Source organism: Rhineura floridana, chromosome 6 (genome assembly GCF_030035675.1).
Source record: "Rhineura floridana isolate rRhiFlo1 chromosome 6, rRhiFlo1.hap2, whole genome shotgun sequence".
In the NCBI taxonomy this organism is placed as follows: domain Eukaryota; kingdom Metazoa; phylum Chordata; class Lepidosauria; order Squamata; family Rhineuridae; genus Rhineura; species Rhineura floridana.
In genome coordinates, this window is record NC_084485.1 from 53,172,730 (window position 1) to 53,185,527 (window position 12,798).

The window sequence follows — 12,798 nt, forward strand, 5'->3', positions numbered from 1 at the left end:
TAACGGGCCCTTTGAACCTTGAAATCTATTTACTCTAACCACTGTCTCAAAGGAATTCAACAGGAGGCTTAGATACTACAGCTGTCATCTCCCTTATAAATAAAGTGTCTCCTGAGTCTTGTTTTCAGGTGTGAGGGAAATGGGAAAATGGATTCAGACAAGATTTCTTCTCACATACTACCCTTTTTTTGGGAGGGGGAGTCATCTTATAGTGAGATCTACTGTATACTGCCCTGGTTTACACAAGGATAAAGGGCAGCCTAGAAATGTTTGTCTGACATAAGCTTCAGTCATAGACAAGCTTTAAAAACTCATGTTTGTTCAACTGCCTGGCATTCAGAGCATGCATTTGACTCTTGAAATTATGCATAAATCTCACTGCAAGGTGACTGGGAAAAGATGCTTCATGCTCAGTTCAGCTCTTCTTGCTTCTACGGCTTATGTGCAGTTTTTCCTGGGACCCTCATATCCTGAGCAGTATGATGTTTTAATCCCCAGACCAACAATTTCCCCTTTCCTCACTGCTGGACTGCAAACTGTTTAGTTCCCTTAGGAACTGAACATTCCATGCCACTATTGCAGCTCAGCCAATCAGTTTCAGAGGCTTCACTGACACATGTGAAATGGAGAAAAGATGCTGAAGATTTCCCTTTCCATCTCTCAGACTTATAATGCTGGTGAAACATGATTGACAGGGACAGTATTATCATAGCAAAAAGCAATGCTTATTATACAAACATTTACTCCAATAGCTCAAATCTGCAGGGGGGCCAACAGCGGTAGAAATTGGACTAAGTTTTGCTGAAATAAGTTCATTTAATAAGAATAGTCTGAGACAAAATTGCAATCCCAACTTTGTTACTTGATGTGAACTTCAGAGTAGCATTTCAGCATAACTTGGTTGGTAGGACAGAGAAAAGAGGTGAATTTACTGTTGGTGGCAATTACTGGAATGAAAGGTTGCCATTTTCCTCCCTGCCAGGATTCCCTAGGGCAGGGGAAGGAAACATTGCACTTAGTCTAATGGGCTGCATTCATAGTATTCCCATGAAGCTAATCAAAGTGAGGTCAATGCTCCCTAGTAGGGATGGGGGAGAATTTCGATTCAGCCAAATTTATCAAGTCCGCACTTTCCAAAACAACATGAGAACCGAATCACAGCCTTTCTTTGAAATTCTCACTTATCAGAATTTTGTAATGCGCTTCTCCAACTAAGCAAATGTTTCTAAAATGCATTTATTAGGGGAAAGTGTGCATAAAATGAATGCATTAGGAAAAATAACATACAAAAATGCATTATAATAGGAGAACGTGCTTGCAAAAATGTGTACGTTAGTCAAAACTGCCTACAGCTGTGCAGCTCGAGGAAGTGGACAAGGTGCTTGGAATGGTGCGGGCGACCACGTCTGCTCTGAACCCTTGCCCATCTTGGCTGGTGAAGGCTGGCAGGACCGAAACCACCGGCTGGGCCAAAGAGGTGATAAATGCCTCCTTGAGAGAGGGAGTAGTCCCTGGTAGTCTCAAGGAGGCGGTAGTGAGACCTCTGTTAAAGAAACCTTCTTTGGACCCAGATGTTCTTAACAACTATAGACCAGTGGCGAATGTCCCTTTCTTGGGCAAGGTTTTGGAGCGGGTGGTCGCCGGTCAGCTCCAGGTGCTTTTGGATGAAACCGATTATCTGGATCCGTTTCAATCCGGTTTTAGGTCCGGTTTTGGCACTGAAACAGCCTTGGTCGCCCTGTATGATGACCTCTGTCGGGAGAGGGACAGGGGGAGTGTGACTCTGTTGATTCTCCTTGATCTCTCAGCGGCGTTTGATACCATCGACCATGGTATCCTTCTGGGGAGGCTCGCGGAGTTGGGAGTTGGGGGCACTGCTTGGCAGTGGCTCTGCTCCTACTTAGCGGATCGTCGCCAGAAGGTAGTGCTTGGGGAACATTGCTCGACACCCTGGACTCTCCATTGTGGAGTCCCTCAGGGGTCGGTTCTGTCCCCCATGCTCTTTAACATCTACATGCAGCCTCTGGGTGCGGTCATCAGGAGTTTTGGAGTGCGTTGCCATCAGTACGCTGATGACATGCAGCTCTATTTCTCCTTTTCGCCTTCTTCAGGTGAGGCTGTTGATGTGCTGAACCGCTGCCTGACCGCGATAATGGACTGGATGAGAACTAATAAACTGAAACTCAATCCAGACAAGACTGAGACACTGTTGGTGAGCTCTTTCCCTGCCCAGATGGTGGATGTTCATCCTGTTCTAGATGGGGTTACACTCCCCTTGAAGGAACAGGTTCGTAGTTTGGGGGTCCTTTTTGACCCTTCCTTGTCGCTTGAGGCTCAAGTGGCCTCGGTGGCACGGAATGCGTTTTACCATCTTCGCTTAGTAGCCCAACTATGCCCCTATCTGGACAGTGACGATCTCACCTCAGTTGTTCACGCTCTGGTAAACTCTAGATTGGATTACTGTAATGTGCTCTACGTAGGGCTGCCCTTGAAGACAGTTCGGAAACTTCAGCTAGTGCAAAATGCAGCAGCCAGGTTATTGATGAGGACCAATCGGTCCGCGCATATAACACCTGTCCTGGCCCGCTTGCACTGGCTACCTATTTGTTTCCGAGCCAAATTCAAGGTGCTGCAGGGATGAGACTGTGCTGGGACCATCAAGGAGCAAGCATTTCCACCTGCCTTGCCCCACCCCTCTTCCTGGGCCTTATCAGGAGGAGTTGAAGGCTGAGTCGTACTGCTGCAGGGATGAGACTGTGCTGGGACCATCAAGGGGCAAGCATTTCCACCTGCCTTGCCCCACCCCTCTGCCTGGGCCTTATCAGGAGGAGCTGCAGGTTGAGTCGTGCTGCTGCAGGGATGAGACTGTGCTGGGACCATCAAGGGGCAAGCATTTCCACCTGCCTTGCCCCACCCCTCTGCCTGGGCCTTATCAGGAGGAGCTGCAGGTTGAGTCATGCTGCTGCAGGGATGAGACTGTGCTGGGACCATCAAGGGGCAAGCATTTCCACCTGCCTTGCCCCCCCACCCCTGCTCTTAGTGACATTTGTTTGGGGACTGTCCTTTACCAGGAAGATGAATGTTTTTGGTTTGCTGTTCCTGTTTTTTTAGCTTTTCCGTTATTGTTAGTTTTTATTGTTAGTCTCTTAATGTTTTGATGTTTGCATGTTCTGCTTTGTATGTCGCTTAGAGTGGCTGACAATTCAGCCAGATAAGCGACTAATAAGTCGAATAAATAAGGTGCTGGTTTTGACCTATAAAGCCTTACACGGTGTGGGACCACAATACCTTGTGGAACGCCTCTCCTGCTATGAACCTACCCGCTCACTTCGTTCAGTATCTAAGGCCCTTCTCCGTGTACCAACTCATCAAGATGCCCGGAGGAGTGTTATTCGATCTAGGGCCTTTTCTGTAGTGGCCCCCGAACTGTGGAACAGCTTACCTCAAGAGATACGCCTGGCGCCTACGGTACTCTCTTTTAGGCGTCAGGTTAAGACCTGGCTATACTCCCAGGCATTTTAATGTTAATGTTTCATGTTTAATGTTTTAGTCTTAAATTTTGCTATTTTATTGTAATATTGTAATATTGTATTTTAACCTTGTTTTGTACACCGCCCAGAGAGCTACTAGCTATGGGTGGTTTATAAATGAAATAAAATAAAATAAATAAATAAAATAAATACAAAAATGTGTTAAGCAGGAGAAATTCTCACTAAGAATGCTGGAGAATTTTCATGATGATTTTTTTTTTAAAGCAAATTGCTGCTGAAATGTGGAGAATCAAATTTAAGATTGGAAAAATGAGAAACTGATAGAACCAAAATTGTCAGATCTTTCCATCCCTAACTCTTACACTCTCTCTATTGAAGCCTCAAAGGAGAAAAATTGTGGATGTGACTGACTGAGACATTGGGGGGGGTGCTGTCACAACTGCTAGAACTTTAAAAAAGAGTATAGCAATCTCAGATAAGCAGGGGTGTTTTTGTGAAAACTTTCTCCTGCAAATTTCAGCTGAACTTTTGGTTCTGCCGTAAGTGGCAGCATTTTACTGAGATATTTTCTATTAAGAGGACAAGGCAGTAAAAAAAACAAGGATCATTTTCTTCAGACCCATGGCAAACAGCAGCTTTGTATCCTGACCTGGTCATGGGAAACTCATAGAGACATAGATTTAACCGACACCCAACTGATACTATTATTCTTTATGTATCCTGTCTCCTTTATTACTTGCACAGCATGACTGTTCCTCTCATCTTTGCCTGAATCTGTCTGACTGTAGCATCACCTCCTACTTTGAGTTTATATAGTACATGGTTAGGTGTGTACTCTGCAATGAGTAGCCTTTGTTCTACCCAGCCTGTAAATTCTCTCATCTACAAAAGATTTAACATGCTTCAGCAGTAGTCATTTCCATGACTAATTGAAATATTTCTAATGAAACTAGGAAAAATAGCGGCTGAGTGGTGTGTGTGTAATGAGAGAATATGTTCTCCTGGTACCTGAGAATTTCTCAGTTTTGGAATGTCATACCCATCAGAGGTTCAGTAGGTGATAACCATTTAGTTAGCTTCATAGGGGGCAGAGAAGTAGCTTAGAGCCAGTTTGAAAGTTGAATTTGGGAGAACAGAGAATGTATAAACTTACACTATACTCTGCTTGCACATTTGTGTGTGTTACTCTACAATCTAATGAAGAAAATGTCAGTCAGATGTGTTTCATTCTGTACAAGAGATCACGGGAAGAAGACACACAAAAAGGAAAGTGTGTGTGGGGGAACACATTGCAGAAATTCTCCCCTTCATCATGCTGACAATTTTGATGGCCAAACTCAGCCACAAATAAGTTTTCTTTCCATGCAGGACAGTCTGTCCTGGGACTTATTTCTGTGCACATGCAGTTGTTGCTGAGAAGGAAATATTGAAGAAAAAGTGATACTCTTCAATATCCTAAAGAGACAAAAGCTATATAACAAGTATTAACAAGTATCATGAATGAGAATGATCAAACAATTGCTCAGAAGAGGAGATAATGATAAACCCCATCTCATCGAGCTCTCCGGGACAGGAAGTTTCCCACAGCTGTTGATTACTTTAGCAGTGCAAGATAGTGAAAGATGCAGTTCACCTCAGCTGGGGCAATGGAATTCATCTTTGGAAGGGTATGATCTTTATCATCCTAGTTAGTTGAAGAAGACTACTGTTTTTGTTTTGAGGTATGGGAAAATGCAAAGGAAACCAAGCTGGGCCGGCTCTTTCCTTGGCATGAGGACCAATGTAAAGAGGAATGGCTTTTTAATTTGGGAAGGCAGTGAAAACAGTCAATGGATGTGACTTAAACAAGGGAGAGGAGAACACTGCAGGATTTCTGCAACAACCTCTTAGTAGGAGGTATGGGGTGGACTGCACACAGCAATGCTGGGCAGCTGCTGGGTGGAGAACACTTTATGCATGCCCAAGGTGTAGGGTAGGGCTGCAAAAAGGGACAGGCTCCGGATTGGGCCAGAAGGCCCAGGGGATGATTATGGGTGGCAGGACAGCCGGGCCAGCTCCTGTGGGCATCAGATTAGGAGTTGAGGAGCTTGCCTCCACCCTGCTCCTAGTTTTACTGCAGCTGTAATTGTTGAAAAGATTAAATAAAGTCATGGCCTGTTTTTAATCCAGGTTCTTGTGTCTGTCTCTCTTTTGTTACTCCACAATGTTGCTTGTTCTGTTCAAGCACTGCTTCTACTTGACTTTGGCAAAACTTTACATACCACATAGACACATAGATACAGCAAAATGTATTTGCAGAAACATCTTCAAGGAAGATCTGCAATTTAGTCTCAGTTTTTCCTCATGGTAATGGACCTGTTGCCCAGGCCAAGGTTTTAGTAAAGTGTACCTGCTTCCACTCCCCCCCCATTGTTTCTGAGTAGATAATTGGGCTCTGGGATGATCTACATCAAAGAGCATAGTGGCAATGCCTTGTTCTTGTTTTAGAGGAGTTACTGTATTTCCAAGAAAGAAAACTGCTCTATTCCATTTTTGCTTTATCGGGCAAAAAATGTAACAAGAGCCCCACCACCATTTCTTCCCACTCCCACCAGAATGCCATGGTTCTTAGGGAAAACCTTACCGCATGGCCCCAGTTGTTTCCTGTGTGGGCTTTGGCATAGTAGCTACCACGGGCTGTTCCATAGCTGTAACCATCAGCCAGACCATCATGCATGGACCCTGGAAGCAGAGTAAGAGTATTAGGTGTGAAAAAGATGAGCTCTGAACCCTGATTCAATTGGATATTTTAGTGACTAAAGTTTAGTCTCTCTGGGAAATAAATCTCTCCCCCTCACCACCCTTTGGTAGGTAATGTACAATGGACTAAATGGAAATCAAGGAGAAGAAACCTGCTTCTCCAGTGGATAGGATTTATTTGGCACAAAGTCTGTGCGTATCAGTGACAACTAGTAATGGATGGATCAGTTCATTTCTGGTACATATCAATTTTACTTGTGTTTATGCATAAGTCAGTTCCATCACCATGCTGATCTGCTAGTTTTTTTAAAAAATCCATTTGAAAAAATCATATTTAAATACATATTTAAACCTGTGTTTTATTTTATCAAGAAAAACTTATATTTTATCTCAATGTATGCATTTCTAAATGCATTTTACCCTAAAATATACAATTTTATGCATTTTGTACATTTGTTGAGCCAAGAGCTGTATCATAAAATTTGAAGATGTGCAAAATCCAAAGAATAATTATGTTCAGATCCATGGATTGTATCCAACTAAGTCCTACTTAGAAGAGACCCATTGAAATTAATGAAATAAAGTTAGAGATGTCAATTTATTTTAATGGATATACTCTGGGTTACAGTAGCATTGGATACAACCCAAAGTATTTGTTTGGGAGATGTGAATTAGGCCAATTCACTTTAAAAATGCAGACTGGATGAAATTATCCTCCATCCCGAGTGAGAGCTAGTTCACATTACTCCTCTCTCATAATTAAACAACTTGTTTTAAACAAAACATTGAATTGGAATTTTGTAATTTTTCCAATTTTGAATTAGTGCAGAATGTCATTTTAGCTCTCAAGCTGACCAGATGATCAAAAGATATTCAGAAAGTTAGACAACTCATCACACTTGCTCTTACGTATGTGATAACATCGGCGTGCCCCCCAAAATTATGCGTCACATGCTAAATGGTAATTAAATCTATATTTTCCTAAGCTGTCATGCTGTCACATGTGGTGGGGGGCACAGTGGCTGGGCAGCAAGCCAGGCAAGGGTGTGAGGGAAGCAACAATAGCTGGCAGGGGGTGGGCAGCTAATCAAATGGGACAGCTGAGTGCAGGGCAGGCAGCTGGGTGTAGGAATGTCTAAAATGATGAGAAAGGGTTGTATTCAATGTAGCACTAAGTAGATCTTTCCATCACAGCAAGGATATCTCCTTGCACAATAGAACAATCTCCCCCTATCCTCTCCCCGTGTGCCCCTGAAATCTGTCCTAGTGGTCCCCTCAACCCTTCAGAGAAGATTTGATGATGGCACAGGGTGGGTATAGGGGGAGGAGAGAGGGGAAACCCCATTGTGCTAGTGCTACATCTCACGCTAGTGACAAAATTTAGTTGAATACCACCCAAAGGCTTTCTTCTTCCAGAGCTTTCACTGTCACTGAGAACATCAAGAAGATTGTAGGCGTTTAAGATGATAAGTGATTTGTACCAAACTTATAGGCACCTGCAGTCACTTGCACATCTGCCTGTTTTGTGAGTGTGCTATAAACAGTTGGCTGCTGCTGAATTTTCTCAGCTATATATGACAAATGTGGCATGCAACAAATGCTTCATGAAGCCAAGAGTTGAACAAAGCCACTGAGTTTCAATTATCAGTAATTAAATGTGGTATAGTGACATGCTGAATATGAGGTTGAGCAGTGGTGGCTGGCACTCATTAGGACTGGCAGGGTGGAAGGCAGGGAGCCCAAACAGTAGGTAGAGGCAGAGCCAAGTAATTCTAGTTTTTGCTCTCATTCTCCTCCCTTTTGAGTTCTACAAAGGCAATTCTAAGGAGGAGGAAGCTGACAGCCAAGGCCAACCCTTGGATTGGATGTAAATAAGAAGGCAGGCAGGTGAGGACTGGCTGAGAGCAGACTTGAGGTTCTGAGGCAGCGCACCACTTGCTCTAATGAATCAGCCTCCACTGAGATTGGGGTTACAATCTTATTATGTGCACTTACCTGGGAGTAAACCCCACTGAATTCTGAGGTCTGCTCACCACCACTAATGGGGAGCTCCCATTTGTAGCCTTTAAAGTCAAACCATGCACCAAGGAATGAAGGCTTACTTTGTGCTTATGTATGAAAGAGCCACAAAGAAGCTGCAAATAACTATGAGTGACATTCAACATTAATCATACTCAGAGTAGACCCACTGAAATAATTAAAGTAATTTATTTCAATGGGTCTACTCTAAGTATGACTTCATTGGATCTCACCCTGTAATTTAACACTCCTGATTTAGGAATTGTATATTTGTTGCAGCAGATAAATGTCTTGAACAGGAGCAAGTATAAAATGATTATCATTTGATTAGTCAGAAAAAGTAACAATTGGATGCATAAGCTTTTGTGCAATTAAGCTAATTGTGCATGTGATGCACAACAATTATTTAGACCTGCTTTATACTTTTTATAGAGGTCTGGATTTTTGAACAAGGAACACAATGTGCAATAATGTCAATAGAAATACATATAAATGTAAAACAATTATTCCAATGCCCATTGTGGGAAATAGCCTTTCTCTTACGGATGTGTCCCAAACATATAATGTCAGTATGTGAGAGTTAAAGGTGCATCTATAAAGAGCTTAGTAAAGTGATATGCTGTCCTCTATGTATGTACAGGCTGTTGCAGGCTAAGGGGTCCTGAGAGCCATCTTCCATATAACACTCCCAGACTCCAACTACAGTTCTGCAATAGGGAGTGGGATGGGATGGTTGATAATGTGTTTTATTTTTTGTTTTTAGCCACCTTTTGTTCTGAGGTTGTTCTCTGGCTGAGAGCACCCTTCTAGCCAAGTGCAAAGGAGCCTAGTAGGGAAAACAAAAGGTTGAGTTCCATTACAGGCTTAGCAAGTTTCCTCAGCCCTAAGCACTTTTGTACCTGCTTTTTCCAAGCTTATATTTAGCTCTATAAGAACCCTTTTGAAATTAGAAATGTTAGGAGAAAGATGGTCTGCGTTAGTCCATTCTCTAAGTACCTGGACTATGCTAAGAGAGCCAGTGTGCGATATTGGCTACATAGAAGTATCATGCCATGATCTAAATAAAGGCATTTGATGCATTCCCTTGCTAACACTACACAGGTGTGGTTTTGCTCCCTGCCTGGAAAGGATACTATCTGGAAACTCTGTATAAGCCCTAAAATGATGGAAGAAAAGTGTGACAGAAATGTGATGCGATGTAGTATAATAAAATAAAATAAAGTACTCAGTTTTAAATTTGAGCAGCTCCACAATTTTATTTATTTATTTATTACATTTATATCCCGCCTTTCTTTTCATGATAGAAACCCAAGGCACTGCTTGTTTAGGAAACACTGGTGCTTTAGCTGTGTTTGTTACAGTAAATACATAAAGGGTAAAAGAGAAATTATTCCTCCAAAGCAGGGAAATAAGAAATCCACTTTTCAAAACAATAAGTGAAATTTGCACTTCTCAAAACAATACGTGATACGAAACACAGTTATTCTTCAAAATTTGTATTTCTCCAAATTTTGTGATGCAAGAAATGTGTACAAAAATATGTATATGGGGGGAAAGGTGCATAAATGCATATATATGAGAAAATAACACAAAATGTTTTATATTAGGGAAACTGCACAAAATGCTTATATTCAGCAAGACTGTATTAAAATATATATATTTGGAGAAACACACTAAAATGCTGATGGGATTTTTGTGAGGACCTTTTCGAAAAAATTGCAAACTAATGTGGTAACGTGGAGAACCACATTTCTCCACAATGTGAGAGAAACAGAAATTAATAGATTCATCCATTTCCTACAAATACATAGTGGACACATCCAGGGGTCCTTGATCCCACAGCCGCTATCTGCCAGGTATCTTCAAGTGCTTGGAGGAAGGCCTATGACATTCACACTTCACATATCCACAGAGCAAACACTGATATAGCTATAGGAAATAAATTGCTACATAAAACATGAAGTGGCTCTAAGGCTGCAATCCTAATTCCACTTACCTGGTAGTAAGCCATTCAATATGTCTTACTTCTGAGCAGACATGGATAGGATTACACTGTAAACCAGGAAGCTAGCTAGTTGTATTTGAGCAATTCTGATACCTTTTCTCTAGTATGCCATCATACTAATGAACATGGAACTCACTCTGCATTGTTCCTGCATGTCGAACTCTGGTGGATTACTATTATTACAGTTTAATTTGTGGTGCTGTGAGTTTTCGACATTAATATAAATTCAACACTATATCATGTTGCTTCTGTGGGGTGTGCATAGGGCCAGAGAGGCAGTGTACAGAGCAGAATTTTCTCCTCAGCTCGTTCTCTTATATGACAAGAATTATAGAAATGGCTAGCACTATAAACCACACTCATACAGTCACTTCAACGTCAGTGGGGCAGTGAATCTGCTCCATGTATTAGCCCAAATTTTCAAGCTTTCAGCACTTTGGACAATTCCTTGAAAGTTCACACTAAAACCTGGAGCAGATTCACTGTCCCACGGACATAGGAGCCACAAGCTTCCACTGCTCACACATTTCTTTGGCCTATTCCACTAGGAGTAATTTTACAAGGTATTTTTTCTCATCTGTGTGTGATGCTATAATTATGCAGAGGACTTTTTGTTCACTCCATCAGGTCCTCACATGTAATCCAACTGGTCTTACACATACCTGAAAGTATTGAGACTTCACAGGAGAATCTATGCTGTCATTTTATCCTAATTAGCTCTGGAATAATAACATACCTCTTAGGGAACCCAGAAAGTATGCTTCCAAAATGCAACAAGGCAGGCACATTTACCCACTCACATACTATCAATGAGATTGGCTAGGTTCTTCATTCATTTCAATGGAAAGAGAATACACATGTATAAAGAGATACAGACAAAGCTACCGCCTCCGCTGAAATGAATGGGGAAGATTGTACAGGCCCTGCCAGAACTGAAGGATGATAAAACAATCTCCCCAAAAAAGTTCTGGAGGGCCATTTCTGCTTTTTGTTCACCTTCACAGAAGAGTGTAATAAAGCAATAACCCTGTGAGTGTGAATACATGCCAAATTTGCAACATCATGTAGCAATTTGCCCTGTAATAAGAAGTGCATGGAAGTGGCTGCTGCCATTTTGCAAGGTCCATGTGTTAAGTCTGCATGTATGTGTACAGGTCCCCATCACCACCAGTCAGCTGAGAAGCCAGTCCAGAGAAGAATTCAGTCCTTTCCACTAAGCTGCCTCCGGTTTTCTCCCAACCATCCTCTCAGCTAATATAGTGCCTATTGGACCACCAGCACCATAGTCAAGTGGACTCAGGATAAGATGCAGAATATTAAACAAATCCTATGGCGTGCTGGCCCAGGCAGTTTGGAATCTGGATAGATAGATAGATAGATAGATAGATAGATAGATAGATAGATAGATAGATAGATAGATAGATAGATAGATAGATAGATAGATAGATAGATAGATAGATAGATAGATAGATAGATAGATAGATAGATAGATAGATAGACAGACAGACAGACAGACAGATGTAGTAGTGGTAGCAGTAGTAGTACCCCAGCTTTCTGTCGTATCTGTAAACTAAAGCATCCAAGATGGTAGACATCATCAGAAATAAAGCAACCACCAAGTGCTATGACACTAAAACAAATATTAAAACAAAATATGAGAACAGAAATGATAGATTAAAAAAAAGAACTTGGGAGACCTGAGATCATTTTTGCACAAAGGAAATGCATTTGCATACATTGCACTTGTCCCCTTTTCAAAAAGAAAAGAAGATGTTACACTTGGGAGACAGAAACCCTGCCCATGCTCAGAAGCAATTAACTTGAGGTACTAGAATTTCTGAAAACAAAAATAAGCATGCAGAATCTGTGCGTGTACTTCAAAGCACACCTACAGCTCTGGACTGTTGTGTGTGTGCGTGCTTTATAAAAACATGTGTCTATCCAGTTATTTAATCTAATATTTCAGATGGAAATCAACACACACAGATACAGGGGACAAAGGACATGACTCAGCTGGTAGCATATGAGAAAGTAAGTGCCCTTCCTGAAACACAAGAAAGATGGGAAGTTCTCCCCCACTTCCCCTTCTCCCCCTTCTTACACGTTCACACAAACCACATTGTTTTGATTTATTATGATTGATAGTGTATTATGTGACTGACTTGTGTGTGTTTTTGTTTCTTTTTGGAAAATTCAAGAAAAAATTATTAATAAAACATTAAGCCATCAAAAGAAATCAGCTGTCCAGAAATCCTGACAGGATTGAGGGAAAGGAAAGGACATGCATCTGGACTCTCACATGAGAGCTTTCTCCACATTTCACCTTTTTACACAGTTCATTTTTGTTATCAGCTGACAGTAATTGGATTTGCAAGGGCCAAGTATTTTGAATGGTGCCATTCCAGTTATGGTGACAGCCTGAGGCTCCAATCCTATACTCACTCACCTGTTCTCACTGAAGCCAATGGGGCTTGTTTCTGAGTAGGACTATATAAGATTGCACTGAAAGGCTCTTACAAGTTCCCCCAGCACACCAAACTTTTA

General features: G+C 41.7%; 1 protein-coding gene across 1 annotated transcript in view; it reads right to left on the bottom strand.

The window, feature by feature from the left end:
* Nucleotides 1-12,798, bottom strand: part of PKP1 (plakophilin 1) — a 67,486-nt gene that overhangs the window by 44,383 nt on the left and 10,305 nt on the right. Inside the window, exon 2 of the mRNA XM_061631887.1 lies at nucleotides 6,115-6,212. Within this exon, the coding sequence (XP_061487871.1) occupies nucleotides 6,115-6,212 (98 nt within the window). The remainder of the gene's footprint in view (nucleotides 1-6,114; nucleotides 6,213-12,798) is intronic.